The sequence below is a fragment of the Podarcis raffonei genome, chromosome 14, assembly GCF_027172205.1.
Source record: "Podarcis raffonei isolate rPodRaf1 chromosome 14, rPodRaf1.pri, whole genome shotgun sequence".
NCBI classification, from domain to species: domain Eukaryota; kingdom Metazoa; phylum Chordata; class Lepidosauria; order Squamata; family Lacertidae; genus Podarcis; species Podarcis raffonei.
The window spans coordinates 29,857,853-29,877,766 of NC_070615.1; the positions used below are offsets into that span (position 1 = coordinate 29,857,853).

Sequence of the window (19,914 nt, forward strand, 5' to 3'; positions counted from 1 at the left end):
TTGTGTTGTTGCCTTTTAATTTTGCATGCTGTGAACCTCATTCATGTTCATCAAAAATAATATACAAAATAAGCCTTTTACCCTGTTTTTTTTAAATTGGAATTGTTTCCATAAGGTTTTATTTGAATTGTCTGTAGCATCATGATCGAATGTGGAAGAGACCTGCTTGAGAGCTAAATTGTGCAATGTTGTAAATATCCAGGAGACACCAGTGGGAAGATTTTTCTTTTATTTAAATTGGCTGTGTGTTCTTTCCCGTTTCAGATTAATAGTTTGAATTTCTGGTTCCTAATGTAAGGTTAGTGAGAATTGTTTTTTGGTAAAATAAGACTAGCAATCCTATATAACTTTGTGTAGAAATAAGTCCTACTGTTGTCAGTGGAGTTTATTGTCTACAGTTGCAGCCTTAATCTCCCTTTTTTAGAACTCCGTACCTCTTTACACATAGAGACTAGGTTCAAAAATAATGGCAAATTGTGGTTTATCCATCAGGTGTGAGCCTTGTGTTTGCCTGTCATGTCATCCCTGGAGGTTTTGGATTTCTGGAAATTTTTGGATTCAGAATTAGTGCCCTAAGGCAATAGAGATCTAATTTAGCATGTTTTCACTTATTTTTAGTGAAAATAAATCTCCAGATGTTTTGTGCTACAACTTCCATCACTTCAGCCAGCACATTCCTCAAAGAATTCACCACCCCGAGCCGGTATTTGGCTACATATCGCAAAGTTGATGACTGGTTTGCTTTTAGCTATTTAGAGACATGAAAGGGCTGTTTAGCCACAGCTGAGCAGGAGCAGAATGGGCGTTCTGAGGAAATGGTGCCAGAGGAAAATGTGCCCAGCCTTAATTTTGAGCCATGAAATGCACGAGAGTGTGTGTTAATTATGAGAATGAGCATGTCTGCATGAAAGCATTTTTCTTCTGGCCCCCACCCCTTTTTCTAATAGGCCTCAAGCAAACACCGTAGGACAGTGGTATGATCTTTTGCCAGAAGAATAGCTTGGAAGCAAAAGATGGCAGGTGCTTCATAAGACGATGATGACAAGCTGTCATCATAGCCTTGCCCCAGATGATCTTGGGGCAAGCTCACTGTGGAAATAGCCAAGGCTTCAGGCCATTTCATTGGACGTGAAACAAAGTAAACTGGGCCAGTGCTGGTGAGCTGCTCCACTGACTCTACAAGTCGAGGTTCTTTCTATGGGCCTTTGGATTCTATTTTTTAGTTTCTCTTTATTCCTGTTCTCCACCTATCATAGGTATGTGCCCGCTTCGCTACTTGCATTTACTGACATGGATGATCAGCCATTCTCCCCTCCTTCCTCCCAGGAGGCTGAGGTGCAACTTGAAAACTGCCAGCACCTGAAAGTACCTCATTTGAATGTGCGCTAGCTCCTCTCACACTCCCATCTTAAAACTTGACCAGCTGCAGACAAGGATGGCTTGAGAGAAACAACCTTTTTTCTCCCACCCACCACCTTCTGCAAAAAAAACCCTTGGGTTTTTTAACATCTAGCCTGATCATTATTGGTGTCAATGGCCATGCTGCCATCTTAAAATGGGACAATCCAGTTTCCCAAATTGTTGAAATCGCAAAGTTGTCTCCTACTTCCTCTTCCTTCAGAGTCCTCAAAAAGACGCCTTTGCTTGACATGCAATACAAAAATATATTTATATTTGATAATTAATCACATCAAGTAACCTTTTCCTGTTTCTGACCATGTTAATTCAGGAGAGTCATGGTTCTGTGCGCTGCAGAGGTTCGGAAGGTGACAGGTCTGAATGGCAGCTTCTCTCCAGGAGCAGATGTCTCAGACCTCTGGGCAGCCTGGCACTCTTCTCTACTTGTTTTCACTTCCTTCCCTCCCCCCATCCCAAATGAGAGAGATGTCTGGCCCATACCAAGGGCGGCTGCCAGAATGCAAAGGTCTCACACAAAGCCCCCAATTGTGTTCCCCATGAATGTGTTAGCTGTCTCACAAGGAAGGACAGCGAAAGCATCACCGTGCCCAGGACAGCATCTTTCTGCAGCCTCTGTTCCCTCCCACCATTAAGAGCATCTAACGTTTCACCACCACGTGGCTCCTTCTCCAAGTCAAGGTGCCAGGGTGGGCAGTAAAATGGGGCATGTTCTCAGGTTTCAAACCGGATTCCGAGGGATTTGATAATGCACAAGCTCTATACTGTCAGAAGGCAGAGTCAGAGGAGCAAAGAGGGCATCGAGAATGGAGGAACAGACTGTGGCCCACATCACCCCCTGTCCAGTAAGTACCCTGCCGCCTTTTCTTTCCCCACAACCCAGCACCTGCCACTTCTTGGCACAGTAAAAGTCCCTTAATAGGTTCCTGATGTGTTTCTCTTGGGATTTTTCCTTTTAAAGGAGTGGAGTGATGCACAGTCACACAGGAAAACTTGCAAATGGATTGTGTCCCACATTATTGGGATGCCTGGAGTTCTCAACTTGGGCACCAAAATACTTTGGATATCTTGGGATCAGAGTAGAAGTGAGAGAATGATACAGGTTGAGAAAGGGAATTGAGAGAATGCTCTGATCCAAATCCTTTCATTGCCCCAGGACAGGGGTACCTGATGTGATGCTCTCGAGATGTTGGGCCCCCAATTCCCATCAGCCCCAGCCAGCAATACCAGTAGTCTAAGGTAGTGTGGTTTGTGGTCCCACGACATCACAAGGGCACCATCTCGGCTGTTCCTACCCCAGGACTATTGATGCAGATCTTGGTGTTCCTGGAGAATGAAGGTACTCCGTAGGCAAGAATGATCAAACTTAGTGAAATCTTTCATAACCTTAGGGAACTTATATATGTTATAGGAAGTCTTACTGTCAACATTAAACTAATACTTTTTGTCAGGCAGCTGCCCTCCAGATGTATTGGACTATAAGCCCCAGCCAGCACAGGTCCAAAACATCAAAGCTACAAGGTTGGAGAAGACTGTTTTATACTTTGTGTAGGCAATATTCTGAATCTCTTGCATTTACTTAGGCAAAGTACAGTATTAAACATTTTAGTTTCAAAGCCGGCCTAAATATCTTATACTGCAATCCTTTACTTTGGAGTAAATTCCTCTGAACACAGTGGGACCTGTATTTGAGCAAGCCTGCAAAGGATTGCTGTCTTAATTTCAGTTCTGTGCACTAAATATTTTAAATCAAGCCAGACTTCTCCAAAAACTGATAACTACACTGCATGAGATCCCTATGCTTTTGCAGAGTAACAACTTGAACACCAAAATAATACAAAGACTTAGATACCAAGGGAAAGAGGAAGATGTATGATCCATGGAATCCCTGTGGATCATGACAAAAAACATTTTGAATACCTTGTATTACCTGTCTTTACATAGTCCACAGCTTTCGGAAAACCAGGGATCACTCATCCAGCAATGGGATGAGAATGAGTTAATTTTCATGTCAACAAAACATTATTATTAATAATAATTTATTATTAATTACCTGCCCTTAGGTTCCAGGGCAGGTTACAACCATATAAACTGGGTAGGCAAGCCCTAAGCTGCTTATATCGCATAACAACACCTTCTGTATCCATCAAGTACATCCATGTTTGCATTTTTGTCATGCCGTTTTATTGTACTTCATTTTCCTAAGCAGAATAGGAAAGGGTTGGAGTCCTTCAAATGAAGGTTGCATGTGGTGTTTCCCACTAATACTTTTGATGTTCAACTTGTTGGCTTCTGTTTGACTGATGGGCTTATCTTGGCTCTTAGGAGAGAGCCTTACCGGCAGAATCCAAAAGCCCTTCCAGGACATTTTGGGTTGTTCTTTCTGTCATTTTAATCTGTGGAATTATCTGCATTGCTGTGGCAGCAACTCTCAGCTTCGCAAAAACATCTCCCAAGGTAAGGAGATTCTCTTACCCAGGGAACGCAATACTCTGTTCACCATCCCATTTTGCCTGCAGGGAGTGGCTGAAACTGTTCATCAGTCATCAGCAAAATAAGGTTGCAGTCCTCTACACCAGCCTTCCCCAACAGTGCAACCAACCAGCCCACTCCACCACCCCACCGATGCTTTGGACTACAACTCCCATGAGCTGCTTACAGCTGGAAGGTTCCAGGTTGAGAGAAGGCTGTTCAGCATGCTGGCCCGGGAGTACCATATGTCCCATTGAACTCAATGGGACTTGATTTGATTTATTAGATTTGTTTATTGCTTTATATTATTACCACTGGAAAACTCTTTATCTGTATCCCCTTCCCTGTATTCTTGCAATGATTTATGTATGAACAAGTATGTGTTGCACATGAGAGCATTTTCTTTCATCTGCCCTGCGCGTTACATCAGCAACATGTTCTTCTGTTTTGAGAAAGAGTAAATTACTCCTGTCGTCTCCCTTCTTGCACCAGTTGTGATTTTGCAAACCTCCTTGCAAACACTCCATTAAAACATCTGTTTTCTAAGCTGAAGAGCTGAAAGACGTAAGTCTTCCTCTTTCTGGCTGTTGCCATGACTATCTTTAGCTGTTCTAGACGCACACCCCCAAGAAAAGGACCAGGGAGGGGAGCACACAGAATCTTGCTGCAGCCGATAGCCCAGGCAGTTTCTCCCACCCCCCACCCAGGCTTAACACTGCATATCTTCATAGCCTCTTTTGCAGGTTGTCCGGTTAAACTTCCAGAACCGACCAGGGTCCCGGATGAACCAGTCTGCTTTCATGAACAAGTCCAAGAACACAGTTACTTACTGCATAACTTCCCCAAGTAACCAAACAACGTCAGTCTTGTTTGACAACAAGAATGTGAGTGTCCTGGTGGTCCCTGCCTTTCCAAATTGTGAGGAAGGGGATGGGGGTAGGGTGCACAATGCTGAGAAGTTGCTGGTGCAGCCACAAAGCCCACCTAAGCTGTGAAGCTGGCGGGTGCTCCTGGCCAAGCCACTTGAATGGGCAATCCTCATGGCCTGTCTGCCTCCCAGGATTTTTGTGATGGTAAAAGAAGCAATATTTGTGGCATTCCTTTATCATCTTCAAGTGCCACAAAAAATGTTAATGAACAGGTTACATATAAATATAGGGGAAGCTGATGCAGTTTCCTGGCAAGCAGAGGAGAAATTTCAGCCGCTCTGAGCAGTGTTGGACATGCAGGCCCCTAGAACACACACACACACAGAGAGAGAGAGAGAGAGAGAGAGAGAGAGAGAGAGAGAGAGAGAGCGAGCGAGCGCAGGCTTCATCCCAGGAATCTTTGATAGAATAAAATGCCCAGGGGCATGTGCAGAGTGCATTTTCCTCTGCACACAGCCATAAGACCCTAAGCATGTATGTATTTACACACACAAAATCAGTATTGGAAGTCAAAACCTCCAGTTGAGGAAGGATGTGGCTTCCAGATCAGAAACCTCTGCATCTTTCTCTCTGCAAATGAAACACAATGGAGCAACTCTCAGAGCCTGTGCCTGAAAGAAGTTCAGGAAAAACAACTATGAGAATGTATTGCAGGGGTGGCTAACCCACAGCCCTTCAGGTGATGCTGGGCCACAGCACCCATCATCTCTGCCTGCCGGCCATGCTGGGACTGGGAGTCCAGCATCTCTCACGGGCCACATATTAGCTCCCCCAAGTGCATTGCTGGTGCTACAGGAGGCAGAGAGGACAGTACTGTGTTCACTTAGTGGATCAAGCAACCTGCCAACAAACAAAACAGGCTTATCTAGTTTCTTCTGTTCAGGGCTACGTCTGCTACAAGCCCTCAGAGCAGAACAATTGCTACCTGCGGATGATGGATGACCGAGACCGAGACACTGTCCAGATGTCCTTCAACCTGTCAGAACACAGGGTAAGCACAGAATGCTGAAGCAGCCTCCGTAGAATCCAGATTCTCTATAGTCTATTGTCTATTTTCTTAGTTTAAATGAATTTTGAAGAAGCATCACCTGGAAAGCCAGGAATATTTCATCTCCCACAAGAGGTGATGAAAGACACTAACTTAGGCTTTAAAAGGGGAATTATTCGTTCCCTTTAGGATGCATCTTAATCAGGAGTGCCTAACCTCTGGCCCTCCAGATCTTCCTGGACTCCAGCTCCTGTCATCATCCCTGACTGCTGGCCAGCTACTGAATCTGAAAACCCAACAGCAACTGGAGGGCCACAGGTTATAGAATTGTAGATTTCAAAGGGACCCCTTGAGTCATCTAGTCCAACCCCTGCAATGCAGGAATCCTTCCCACAGCTGTCTCTGGGTGGGTTCAAAACACCAACCTTCTGGTCAACAGCAAAATGTCTTTGTCTAACCCTGTTGGGCATTCAGAACATACGATGTCACTTCTGCATGAGGCTAGTGGTCCATCTAGTCCAGCATCCTGTTCTCACAGTGGCCAGCTAGATGTCCCTTCCAGCAGCTCATTTTCAGAAGCATTGCTGCTTCTGAGCAAGGTATCAGAGCGTAGCCATTGTGACTAGTAGCCATGGATTGCCTTTTCCTCCTCCCTGAATGTGTCCAATCCTCTTTTAAGGCCGTCCAAGTTGGTGGCCATCATTGCCTCCTGTGGGCGTGAGTTCCATAGGTTAACTGCATGAAGAAGAGCTGTCCTTCATTTTATCCTTCCTGAATCTTCCAACATTCAGCTTCAATGGATGCCCATGAGTTCTAGTGTTATGAGAGAGGGAGAAAAACTATTCTCTCTGTGCCTTCTAAGCCAAGATGAGTGGGTTACTCCTATCCATTTCCTTTAAGTAAAAGGAAAAGGAGACGAAAATGTAACATAGTGGCGGGTGAGGGGGCCAGAGACAAGGAGAGGAAACCCTCTTTCCAGCTCGTGGGCAATTGAAGTAAGCCAAGGAAACAAAGGTGCTTTTGTCAGTGATTCCACAGCAGCATAAGTCTGAGTAATGATGCATAAGAGTCCTCCAGACAAAATGTTAATGGCTTCAGGTGAGGGGCGAGGGCAGAGGTTTGATTTCGGAAAGACAGAGGCCCCTGTTCTGCCGGGAACGTCAGGACAAAGCTCAGTGGGGTTGGTTTACCGCCCCCACTTCCATTTAGCAGGGAGGCAGCGCTCCTGGCCAGCTCTGCCAACGCTCCCCCAGAACTTTGGAAGAAAGTAAATGGGGAGGAATGTGAGACACCCGGCAACCTTGTTAATGAAAGACTGTTTTGAAAAGGTCTGGTTCCCATATGTCAGCTGTATAAACAGAAGTGATGTTAGGGACCTTGGGGTGAAGGGCAGGAAATAAATCTTTAAAATATACAATTTCTTCATGCAGCACAAAGTTAAACTATAGAACTCACCCCCGCAGGAGGCAGTGGCAGCCACCAACCTGAATGGCTTTAAAAGAGAATTAGATAATTCCATGGAGAAGGGGGCTTTCAATTATGCTCTCTCTGCCTCCACAGTTGGAGACAGCAATGCTTCTGAATACTAGTTGCAGGAAACCACAGGAGGGGAGAGGGCTCTCGTGTTTGGATCCTGCCTGCAGATTTCCTGCAGGGCCATCTAGTTGGCCACTGTGAAAACAGGATGCTGAATTAGATGGGCCATTGCTCTAATCCAGCAGGCCCTTATGTTGTAATAATAAGATTGTTAACATCAGACTTCCAGCCCCTCACACTTACTAAAGGAGAGGCTATGCCATGGATAGTTGAAGGTGATGCATTCACTGTTTCAGTCACTTCCCACTTTTCTTTCTCATATGTGACTTACGGGTAGATGCATGCAATGCTCTGCATGTTTTGTTGAGGTTGAACAATGCCATTTTATTATAACACAAATAAAATATTTACCATTTTTTTTAAAAAAAGGACAGGTCAGTGTGGCCTGGGGCAATGACATAACTGCAGCTCCCCAGTCCCTGACCCCTTGGCAGAACTAGATGCTGGTGTTCATCTGTCCACACCAGCCTTTTCAAAGCTGATGCCCTTCAAATAATAATAACGTACCCTGCACATCTGACTGGGTTGCCTTAGCCAGATGTTTTCGACTACAACTGCCAACATCCCTAGCAAGCACTGCCGTGATATGAGCTGTAGACCAAAACCTTTGCAGGGCACCAGCTGGAGTGAAGGTTGGCTTATACCAGCATCTGTTCAGTGCTTCCTTTTGATGGTCACTAATGAAGGATTAAGGAATGCAGAGCCCTGACACTTGGTGCTTCTTGTTCCTGCCAAGGTGGATCAGCTGCCGCTTCCCAACGACAGGACCCAGTACTACCGTGAGTTCCTGGGGATCGTGCCAGGGAGGCAGGTGCGACCAGAAGAGGCAGGGGAGGCTGTCAGGTCCTTGTGTGGGCAGGCGCCCATCTACTGGGTCAAGAAAAAAGACGGTGAGTGGCCTCCTGGACCCCAGCCCCTAACAGACGCAGCCAGCTGGGGAAGGGTCATCATAGCTCAGTGGTAGCCCATCTGCCTTGCATGCAAGAGGTCCCAGGTTCAATTGCCAGTGGCATCTCTAGGTAAGTCTGGGAAACCCTGGACAGCAGCTGCCAGTCAGTGTAAAGAACACTGAGCTTCATGGACTAAAGGTATGACTGTATAAGGCAGAATCTCGCAGCATGTTGTGAGGATGAAATAAAGAGGAGGAAGAGGCACGTAAACCTCCTCAAGCGAAAGGTGGGATAGCAATATAATTAATTCAAAAACTCCTGCCTCTCAGCATGCCCCTACATCAGCTAGGGTAAATAAAAATAATCCCAAACCAGGTTGTATTCTGAGGACCATGTAGAAAGGTGGACAACAGGTATCCAATTAAGAGCTTTCAGGCTTGCATTCAATCTGCTGAGCAGAGCTCCAGTCCCTCAGATTGAATTCCCCTAGGATGAGAAGTGCTAAACAAGCTGGGGTGTCTCCCACTGTCTTAAGAGCTCAGAGGTGGGGAGACACCCTTTCTGGAACACTGGAGCCTTTTCGTTTCTTGGATGGGAGATGTACAGCAGCAGAGCTCGAGATCTACATCTTGAAATTTAAATACGCAAAATTACTGAAAGTGGGTGGTTGCCTTTTTCCAGATTCTGCAAGAGAGCTGCATTAATACGTGGCCTCCCACTCCCCCCCCAAAAAATAATCACTTTTAAGAGTAAACGCTCTGCATTTGGATGCCGTCCATGCACTAACTGCACCCGCCACACACCTGTTCTCCTTGTAGGTCCTCCAAAGCAGCGGCTCATCTACCTGTGCATCGACATCTGCTTTCCGAACAACATCTGTGTCTCCATCTGCTTCTACTACCTTCCCGAATGAATGGCCTGGACCACCCTCTGCACCTCTGCTCTTTTCTACTTGAACACAAGGGCGAGGCTCTGCTGTCTCCGCCAAGCCCACGTTGCAATTCAGGGCTCTGGATTGGGCAAGAAGGGCTACAGGAACCTTCCCCAACCTGGTGCTCTCTGGGTGCTTTGGACTACAATTCCCATCAGCACAGCTGTGCTTCCCGGGTCTGATGGGCTTGTAGTCCAACAGCATCTGAAGGGGACCAGGTTGAGGAAGCTTGAACTACAGCGACACTCAGTCAAGATGGCAGTATATACATATGTGTGTGTGTATATATACTGTATGTATATGTATACTCCTGCTTTATTTACAAAGAGTGTTGCCCTTTCTGCTATAAGCCTGTAAATAATTGTCTGTGGGGAGAAGAAACTGCGTGGTGTAGATCCAGTTAAAAATCCGAGTCAAACAAACATTTTGTAAAACAAAGTATTTTTTAAGAAAAACCACAAACCACCCATTTTAAGGAGCTACCCTGGTGTGTGTGCATGTGTGAAAATAACTAAAAGCACAAAAAATGAGGAAATGATCAGCTTGAGATGTGTGTTAATAGCAGCAAGGGAGGGAGAGAGAAAAGAGAGGAACCAAGAACTTCTGTGTCCCACCCCCCAGGGCTAAAAGCACGCTTGCACTTCTCCAAGCACACTTCCCTGCTGGATGCCCCTTTCAGTCCTTTTTTTCCAATTCTGTGGACCAGGATGGCAGCGGTACACTGCTTGGCTAGCTCAGTTACGCAACCAGCCTTTCTCAAGCTGGTGCTCTCCAGCTTTTTTGGACTACAACTCGATGTCGGTCACAGACGGCATTGCCATAGGGTGCTGGAGCTGATGGGAGTTGTAGTCCAAAACAGCTGGAGAGTACCATCTGGGGGAAGGCTGCATTTAAATAATCTAATTAATAAAGGCACTTCTGAGCCTAGAACAGGGTGCACTCCCCGCCCCCCAAACTCCGGGGAGAAGCCATTGCTCACTCTCCCCACGCCTGGCTCCAGCATTGAATGTCAGGCCTAACTGCATTTTTACTTGCAGCTTGATTCACTCTCGCTCTCCCATAATGCTGCCCTCCACCAACCCCGGATTGTCCAATGATGCCAATTTTGGAAAATTCAGGAGGGACAGAAGAAAGTTATAGCAGAACTATGGGAATTCGCTCCCACAAGATGCAGTGATGGCTACTGACCTGGATGGCTTTGAGAGGGGTCTAGTCTAGACAATTCATGGAAGATGAAAACTAGGTCAAGACAGTAACCTCCAGGAGCAGAGGGGAAATCACAGAATTGCAGTGTTGGAAAGGGTCATCTAGTCCAACCCCCTGCAAAACAGGAATCACAGTCATGAGTTTTCCTGTGCTCACATCCTACTTGTGAGCTTCCCACTGGTGTAGCTGGCCTAGATGGACCTCTGATTCAATCCAGCAGTTTATAACCACAAAAGGAATGAGGGTAAACCATTTTTCTTCCAACTGCAGTGAGCCTTCTGGAGCAGGAGGTAGGTGGTAAGCTTGCAACAGAGGCCGCCTACCTTTGCTCCCGGCATGGGAGAAGGGGGGGGGGTGTATGCACATTAGTTGGAATGTCCGCTTAGCCATTTACGTTGGGCAAAAGTGAATGGAAGGAACAGAGGGCAGCCTCATCTAAACAAAAGCAGTCCCCCAAAGAGAGCAAGTTGAAACCCTCTGTTGGGAGATCCATCCCATACAGTAACATTGGTGCTGAGTGTCACAGTTTCTCCTTACAAACCACTCTTTGTTAAGCGATACTTTTGCACAAAGATCTTACGCCAAACAAAATCTGGAGGTTCTGTTTTAAAACTGCCTGCCACTGTGCAAAGATGGTTAAGGTGGCTTCAATTTTACTTGAATCTGGCTCTTCTGCAGAAAGGCAGCTGTGGGTGGCAACACAGTCTTTGCACACCTGACCCAAAAAAAAACCAGTCTTGCAGCAATCTTGTGAGCGCAGCTTTCCTTCTCAGCCCAAGACGCTGTCGTTGAAAGCAAGGCAGACGACCGCTTTCTGATGCCCACTGTATTCCCGTTTGATCTCGCCTGTTTCCACACACCAGAGCCTGGCCAGATTATCAGAGGAGGCTGGGGAAGGAAAAGGGACACCGTGAAGCCACACACACATACAAACACACACAACAATCGGCAATATATGGATGCTACTGAACAGCTTTACAAGGTTGCCGTAACAATTAGTGAGCTACTTCATAAAGCATTTATAGAATTATATACAGTGGTACCTCGGGTTATAGACACTTCAGGTTACAGACACGTCAGGTTGCAGACTCCACTAACCCAGAAATAGTACCTCAGGTTAAGAACTTTGCTTCAGGATGAGAACAGAAATCGCACAGCGGCAGCGGGAGGCCCCATTAGCTAAAGTGGTACCTCAGGTTAAGAACAGTTTCAGGTTAAGAACGGACCTCTAGAACGAATTAAGTTCTTAACCCGAGGTACTACTATACTGTTTAACAATGTGTATGTTGTTCAAAATCTTCGTATTTTTAGTAGGGTGGGAGGGAGAAATGAGACGGGCATCGTTTGATTTTCTACATAAGATACCAAAATAGCTTGGCCTGGCCACAGGGGGCTTAATGTCCCTTGCCATCCATCCTATTCATTCTCCAAGGAAAGGTGGGCCCACCCTTGTTCACCTGTGACAATGTACTGAGAGTCCCCTGAAAACGCGCAGTCCCACATCCAGCCGCGGGAGGTTTCCCCTGGGTTGTTGCTCTTGATGCTCAATTCCGTCATCAGAGAGAAGTTAGACGTCCTCCAGATCTTGCAGGTTTGGTCAGCAGAACAGGTCGCCAAAAGCCTGGAGCAGAAGACGGAAGACTAGTCAAGAGCGGGGCAAGGCAGGTGGAACACGGGCTAGAAGTGTCACCCAAAATAACCGATAACATAAAGTCCCTATTTATACTGCCGGATTTTAAAGAATGTATTGATTATTTTCACCCCCTCCTCAAGGTGGCATACACAGTTCTCCCCTTCCTCATTTAATCCTCACAACAACCCTCCGGTGTAGGTTGAGGCTGAGGCAGTGACTGGCCCCCCAAGGTCCCCCAGTGAGCTTCATGGCAGAGTGGGGATCTGAACCCTGGTCTCCCAGGTCCTGGTCCAACGCTCTAACCACTACAGCACACTGGCACTAAATGGAGAAAGCTTCCATAGTTATGGGTCCCAAAAAGAATCCTTATAGAGCCAGTGTGGTATAGTGGTTAAGAGCGGTAGTCTCCTAATCTGGGGAACCAGGTTCACGTCTCCGCTCCTCCACATGCAGCTGCTGGGTGACCTTGGGCCAGTCACACTTCTTTGAAGTCTCTCAGCCCCACTCACCTCACAGAGTGTTTGTTGTGGAGGAGGAAGGGAAAGGAGATTGTTAGCCGCTTTGAGACACCTGAAGGGGAGTGAAAGGCGGGATATCAAATCCAAACTCCTCCTCTTCTTCTTCTTCTTCTTCTTCTTCTTCTTCTTCTTCTTCTTCTTCTTATAGGGAAGGTCTGTAGCTCAGTGGTAAGAGAATCTGCTATGCAGGCAGGCGGCCTTATGGCATCTGCAGATAGGGCTGGGAATGCTGTCCCCCGCCCCCACCATATGAAACCCTAGAAAGCCAGTCCTACTCACGTGGAGTCTGGGCTGAATTTGCACTGGAGAGCATAGCGGCTGTGCGCAGGAATCTTGGTCTTTGGGATGAGCTGCGTCACCTCGTCTCCTATGCCACCTGTGAGATTCCACACATAACAGTTTCCCTGCAATGGGAGGAGAATGAAACATCTGAGAGGCCATCTGCCTGCCAAATCCCTTGAAGGCTTAGGTCTGGTTGTCACATGAGACCAAGCCATAGTTAACCTAACTGGCATGTGCAAACCCAGCCCAGCATGGTTTGAGGTAACTATGGTTTGGCAAACCGAGGAGCCTTGCTTAACCATGATTTGTTTGACCAACCCACCCCAGGCCTTCGCTAAGCTACAGTGGTCCGAGGCAAGAGCATCTGGAAAACAAAAACTTTGGATGGCTTGTTTGTTCCTCTGTCAGGCAACTCATAGTTTGTTGAACAAACCATGGTTAAAACAAACCCTGGTTTAGTGCTACGTGCAAACACAGCCACTGTGGACTCTTTAAACAAGACACTGGCAGAGAAGCAATAGGCAAGCTGTAGCGCATCACTGCACCACAGAGCCAGCTAGCACTTACTGAACTGTTAACTGCAGCCATGTAGCTGGCATCAGGATCAATATGAACTGAGTTGACAGAGACTTCCGGCTCTGGGATGAGCTGTTCATTGTGGTCCGTCTTCAAGTCCCAGATGTGAATGGCCCCACTCTGGTCTCCAACGATAAGTTCTGCCTGTGGACAGAAACACACAAAAAGGGCCATCACCCCTCAAGACCACAGACCCTGCAAATCCCCACCATTTGGAAGACTGAATGGAAAGGGGAGACGTTCCCAGGGGATGGTCTGAAGTCACATTAGGCCACCTCCCTGCTGAAGCTAAGCAGGTCTGGGTCTGGTCAGTGCCTGGGTGGGTGACTGTCTGGAAACCCACAAACCCACCCTTTTGGATTCCACAAGGGACGAAAGGTGGAATAGGAATGTCAGAAAATAAAAGTATCTAGAATGTGTGGATGGGAGGGCTTCATGTTGACTGGTTTGGGTTTCTCTAGCCTGGTGAGAAGAATAGTGAGAGGCGATATGAGAGCCACCTTTGGATATTGGAAGAGCTGTCACATGGAAGATGGAGCAAGCTTGTTTTCTGATGCTCTGGAGGGGAGAACCTGAACCCATGGATTCAAATGAAAAGAAAGGAGATTCTAACTAAACATTAGGAAAACCTTCCTGATGCTAAGAGCAGTCTGACAGTGGAACAGACTCCTCTTCACTGGAGATTGGATGGCCACATGTCAGTGACTTTAGCTAGAATTCCTGCATTGCAGGGGGTTGGACCAGGTGACCATTGGGGTCTCTTCCAACTCCACAATTCTGTGATTCATACCTGATTGGGATGGAGGCAGACACAGTTGATTGGGGCATTCACTTGGAAAATGCGCTGGCACTGGAGGTTGCGGGACCTGGGAACAGAACAGACGCAGGCGGAATGACAGGTGAGCCAAAGTATAACCCTTTCACTGCCATTACTCCAAGGAGCTCCAAAGCACTTTTTGTGAACTTCATTCACGAGGAAGTCTCCTATGCAATCAGATCTTATATTTTAAAGAAACATCTCCTGGCCAAACCCTCAGTGGAGCGCATTAAACCATGCTTAGGGGATCACACCCTAAATGTGCAGATTCCTCTTCCTGAACTACATAGAGGGTAAACTTACATTGTGGTCCATCCCGCGACCCCATCATAATTTAAAATTCACCCTCAATATATCCACTCCTGCAACTCAGGATAACTGTTCATGCATCCAATGAAGTGGCATGTCGTCTCCAAATCTTATGCCATTATAAATTTGTTTGCCTTAAGGTGCAACAGACTAACACAGCAACCCCTCTGAAAATCAGCAGTTTGTTCACTCCCAAAGCTCCCAAACTTTAGGTCAGACAAGCTGGACTTCTCCCCCTCTTCCTTCTACTCTCCTTTCTCTTGTAACATTAAACAAGACTGTCAAGAATTAAACTGGCAAGCCAAGCCACTAGATGTAGATTCAGAATGCAGGCTGCAATCCTAAAACTTTAGATAACCACATTTAATTCTGAGTTCTGTATTCTATGATCTTACAATTTCTGGATGTTTTACATGATTTTATTGTACACCACCAGATTTTTTTTTGCGAGTTAGTATATAAATATTCTTATAGATAAATAAATTCGCTAGGAAGGAAAGGTCATTAAACTCAGTGGGATGTTTTGCTTGAGGTCACGCTAGTAAACCCTTGGCTCAGACAACCTTGCTCCTGCATCGGGAGTCAAACTGCATGACCATCAAGTCTCTTCCAGTTCTGTGGTGTTATGTGACCAGCCTAAACTGAGAGAGCATCTGATTTAGGCTGCAAGAACCATTGGTCACAACCCCACAACACCTGCCTTCTTGCCAACAATGCTGCTTAAGCATGATTTGAGGAAAGAAACTCCTGTGTATCTTGCAGATCGTCAAACTCACTGACTTTCCTTGCAGATCCATGGTCATAAGAAGAGCTTTGATGCTGTATCAGGCCAATGGCACATCAGAAGTGCCTCCAACCAAAGAGGCAAAGCATAGCCGATGTGGCTAATAGCTATCAATATTTTTCTCCTCCACTATTTTTTTCTAATCTCCTTTTAAAGTGATCCAATTTGATGGCCATCACTGCCTCCTGTGGGTCCATGAAATCATTTCTTTTTTCTGTCCTGAGTTTTCCAACATGCAGCTTCACCGGGTCTCCTGTGAGAGCGGGAGAAAAACTTTTCTCTATCCCCTTTCTCTGGGTTATGGAAAGGAGCAGAGCTCCAGAGGCTTACCTGAGGTCCCAGATGCGGGCCATGCAGTCCTCGCCTCCCGTGTACATCCAGCGACCATCTTCATGGAAGCCAACAGAGGTGATGTTCTTGCTGACACCGTCGTAGTTGATAACAGGGTTTGGGTTATTGGAATTCAAGTCATACATACGGATGTGTTGATAGCCTGGGCAAAAGACCCCCCAACTAGTTCATAGCTAGTTCAAAAGCACAAATTTGACCTTTGCACAGAATTTTCTATGGGCGACTGGCAGAATAAGAACTCGTGCCAAGACCCACAAAAGATTAAAGCAGCCATTCTCTTTCAGCTGCAGTGGCAAGTATTAAGGAGATGGGGGCAGCAAACTGAAATTTATTTTGGTTTGCTCGTACTATACTCAGGTAGGTAGGACCTACACTGGCGGGTTCAAAAGCAGGGTTTCAACTAAACTTCGGAGGCAAAGTTATTCTCTATTAGGAATAAATGTCTTAGTGGAAGTTAGACTAGACTTATGAGGTCCTTTCCAGCTCTATGATTCTATGAACTGTAAGCAGTTTATCTTATTAACCAGGAATCCCTGTAACAGTAAATCCCAACACTATAAACAACAGAAGGGTCCCCTCTTCTGTGTCTGTCCTTTCTTCCTAGCCCTGCTCCCATCCTAACTGGAGAGCCAGTGTGGTGTAATGGTAAGAGTATCAGACTAGGTCCTTGGAGACCAGGGTTCAAATCCCCACTTGGGCATGAATCTCACTGGGTGACCGTGTGGGCCAATCACTGCCTCACAGCCTAACCTACCTCACAGAGTTGATGTGGGGATTAAATAAGGAGAGGGAGAACCATGGGCACCACCTTGAGCTCTTTGGATAAAAAGGTGGGATATAAATGTAATCGATCAACTCCAAATAAGGACAGGGGAAAGGAATGACCAGGGCAGTGGGTGGGGCATGTTGCATTTCCTTCACTTTACCTGATGGTAGGGCTGGCATCAACTAACAAGCATGGGGGTGTTTCTCTGCACTGGAAATAACCTCCCTAGCTTCTCTTGAGGCCATAGCTTTGTGATCATGGAGAAAATTCACTGTTAGGTGTCTGTAGCCAACACACCAACCTCACAATTCCTTGGCAGAGCCATCAGCGTTACAGATATCATGCCCTTGGAGAGACAAGGTTGGAAAGACAAGGTTGCACCTCCATGCTCTTGGAATACACCACACTTACCTGCAGCAGCAATCATGCTCCGATCTGGGGTGATCTCAAGAGCATTGACCTGCTGGCAAATGTAGTTAAGGAAGACAGAACAGGCTGGCCCACGTAGCTATAGCGAAACACTAAGTAAGGTTACCAGAGCCAAAGGCCTGTTACAGCTGGCACATCAAAAGGATACAGAATCTTGGTGCTGGACGGTCCGGGTGCATATCCCACTGTGGGCCTGCCAGAAGCGAACTGTGTGGTCATAGCCAGCAGTGGCCAAGATGACGGGGTCGCTGCCCACAGTGCCCTGTGCTGTGTTCATGGTCCAGGTTTCTAAGGACACAGAAAGAGAGAGGGGTAGGAGGTCCCGCCCATATGGCTAGAGAGGAGATGCCCTACCTTCTCCCAAAGAGACACTGGCAGCGAGCGGCAGACTCAGCACTGCCCAGGAAGGAGCTGAGAGCTGACAACGTGGCCACTAGCCACAATGGCTATGCTCTGTCTCCACAGTCAGAGGCAGCAATGCTTCTGAATACTGCAGCAGGGGAGAGGGCTCTTGTGCTTGGTGCAGCTTGGGAGCTTCCCAGAAGAGGCATTTGGTTGGCCACTGTGAGGACAGGATGCTGGACTAGATAGGCTATTGGTCTGACCCAGTAGAGCAAATTCTTATGTTCTTATGCTAAACTGACAAGCCACGCTCAAGTCACACTGTTTTCCATGGAGTCACTGCAAGACTTTCTGTCTGTCTGTCTGCCTGTCTATGTATGTGGCCATGTCCCTGCATCTTTCAGAAGGAGGATGCAGGAATCTGAAAGAAACCCCAAGTGTGTGTGTAGACCCTTATTAAAACTGTTAGGAACCTGGATCAAATTTGTAGAGCAGAGCACACACACACACTGGAGAGGGCTGGTAGGGTGAGGGTGGGTTCAAGCTATTCAGGCAATATGGATTGGCTCAGCCTTGAATTGCAATGTTTTTTCATTTTTATACAGCCCCCTCAATGCACACAGCACGCTCCCCAAATATCAATAGCGGCATGCAGCCAATCGCTGCTTCCCCCACCCACCCAAGAAGAGGTAACAAGGTAAGGAGTGATGCAGCAGCTGCAGTGTGTCTGACTAGTCCTGGGTTCAAAGCCCAGTTCTATCGAGTCTAAACCAAACATGGCTCACAGCGTAGTTGTGACAATAAAATGGAAGGCTGGAACAGAGGACACTTTGAGCTCCTCAGAGGAAAAAGGGCATCTAAATCCAAGAAGCAAATAAAATAAGTTTGGACCGCTGAAAGCAAACAAGAGGGAAAGGGTGAGCATTGCAAAAATTAAAATGCAACATAAATTAAAATAAATATTGGAATAAGAATGAAAACTTGCAATTATACATTATATTTTCATCGCAGAGCACTGTCTCTGATCCACAGAGGGAGATTCCCTGCCCCATTTATTGGGGACTGGCGGGTGGGGAGGGGGTACGAAAAGGACGCTTACCTTCAGAACCAGAGGAGGGAGGGAGCCGGTAAAGCGCATGCGCACGCCAGATCTTGCCCGGTTCAAACTACGCTTGCGTCGGAAGAAATCAAAGGGCAAATACGCGCCTGCGCACAAAAGAAAAAAACCCCAAGTCCTACGTTTCTAGTGTCTTTTCATAAACTTGCCAATTTATAGATGCACATCAAGTATCTGGACTTCCGAGTTCCTTTTTGTGAGGCCTACCCAAACAATGAAGAAAACCGGGATTTTACAGAGGAAACCTACACATGTCTACTCAAGCATAAGTTCCATGGGAGTTGCTCCCAGGTAAGTGTGTAGAAAAGCACGTCCTTCCCTCCAGCAACATGTTTCTCTACACTTTGGTGCATCTATGGACTCATCCTGCCTGCCGCCCAAGAAAAACAGCCCCTTCTGTTCATTTGGAGGAGGAACAGGCCGCGGCTAAAATGAGGCATGCGCAGTACGATCTGTCAGAAAAAAACTCCAAACAGCCTTCCCCAGCCTGGCGCTTTACAGATTTTTGGACTACAACTCCCATCAGCCCCAGCCAGCAGAACCAGGTACGGTTCTGGGGCTAATGAGAGCGTGACCTAGCTGGCTGAGGCTGGTGGGATTTGTAGTCCAAAACATCTGGAGGGAACCAGGCTTGGGGAAAATAGGTTTTATGGACATATTTTGACAGGCATTGGTAAAAGCCGCCATAAAGCCTCCAGTAAGAGAGTTATCCTGGGACAAAAACTCCACGCTCCCCTCCTGCCTCACACCCAGGAAGGGAACACTTTCATTCAGAGGCATGAAACCACTTTTACTTACACCAATCCAAGCCACATATTTTGAATTATACTGTGACTTCACTTAATTGTATTAATTGCTTTGATGTATCTGTTCTTGTTGTGAGTTATATTTATCTGCTGCTGTGTTTGATATTGCAGTGACTGCAACACTCAGTTGGTTAGAGCATGGTGTTGCTAACACCAAACTTGCAGATTCGATCCCCCAGCTGCATATTCCTTCATTGCGGGGGGTTGGACTAGATGATCCTCAAGGTCCCTCCCAACTCTGCAATTCTATGATTCTAATCATCGTCGGTTTATTGGTGCCACTTGGAACTCAACATTTGCTGCTGGAAAAGCAGAAGTACAAGTATTACATCAAATCAAAACATCCAGCCTCTCACCTCAGAAATGATCTAGGAAAAAAACCACAACAAAACCCCCAGAGAAATAGACAAACGACACCGCACAGAAACCCATACACACACACACACACACACACACACACACACACTGAAACAGGTGAGCTCTCTTTGCACCCCAAAGAGACAAACTCCTCTGGGGTCACCCCTGGTAGGTTGGCCTTATATCCTCACTTTCCCAGCACTGGTACAACTTAAGGTGGGCAGGTCTGGACTGATGTCTATAGTGCCATGTGGGCCTAGGCCTGATGAAAATGACCTCCCAGAGACACCAGCCTCTTAGAGACAACTGCTTTCACAAAGGGAGCAGTACCTCTCCCCACTTTCCTTCTTTCAGACAGCTGCCTTTCCCCCACTTACCTCCTTCTACTGCAGCAGCACA

The 19,914-nt window shown here is 46.7% G+C and overlaps 2 protein-coding genes and 1 long non-coding RNA gene across 4 annotated transcripts; 1 reads left to right on the forward strand and 2 right to left on the reverse strand.

The window, feature by feature from the left end:
• The first annotated feature begins 84 nt into the window (after positions 1-84).
• BRICD5 (BRICHOS domain containing 5) lies at positions 85-9,559 on the forward strand. Its single transcript, XM_053365258.1, is given in 7 exon segments — positions 85-2,194; positions 2,197-2,261; positions 3,742-3,873; positions 4,620-4,772; positions 5,701-5,808; positions 8,138-8,291; positions 9,110-9,559. Coding segments are annotated over 7 exon segments (777 nt in total). The 5' UTR covers positions 85-2,124; the 3' UTR covers positions 9,205-9,559.
• An 87-nt stretch (positions 9,560-9,646) lies between these two features.
• On the reverse strand, positions 9,647-10,262 carry LOC128401792 (uncharacterized). The gene is made up of 2 exons (XR_008327535.1): positions 9,926-10,262; positions 9,647-9,894 (listed from the first exon to the last, which is right to left on the reverse strand). It is a non-coding gene; the product is annotated as an uncharacterized LOC128401792 (long non-coding RNA).
• A 543-nt stretch (positions 10,263-10,805) lies between these two features.
• Positions 10,806-18,731, reverse strand: MLST8 (MTOR associated protein, LST8 homolog). Of its 2 annotated transcripts, none has more exons than XM_053365259.1 (9): positions 18,335-18,731; positions 17,042-17,181; positions 16,876-16,927; positions 15,678-15,840; positions 14,228-14,303; positions 13,429-13,581; positions 12,859-12,983; positions 11,886-12,049; positions 10,806-11,316 (listed from the first exon to the last, which is right to left on the reverse strand). In XM_053365259.1, the coding sequence occupies exons 2-9, from the start codon at positions 17,168-17,170 to the stop codon at positions 11,198-11,200; spliced, it is 981 nt and encodes a 326-aa protein (XP_053221234.1). In that variant the 5' UTR covers positions 17,171-17,181; positions 18,335-18,731; the 3' UTR covers positions 10,806-11,197. The 2 variants fall into 2 exon arrangements, with proteins under 2 accessions (XP_053221234.1, XP_053221235.1); XM_053365260.1 differs by lacking the exon at positions 18,335-18,731 and adding an exon at positions 18,229-18,252.
• Positions 18,732-19,914: the final 1,183 nt, after the last annotated feature.

Coding starts and splice junctions, on each gene's coding strand:
- MLST8 (XM_053365259.1), bottom strand. CDS start 17,170: ATGAACACAGCACAGGGCACTGTGGGCAGCGACCCCGTCATCTTGGCC. Junction 13,582..14,227: donor TCTGCCTCCATCCCAATCAG/GTATGAATCACA, acceptor TTCTGTCCACAG/GCAGAACTTATCGTTGGAGA. Junction 12,984..13,428: donor TGGCTGCAGTTAACAGTTCA/GTAAGTGCTAGC, acceptor CTCCCATTGCAG/GGAAACTGTTATGTGTGGAA.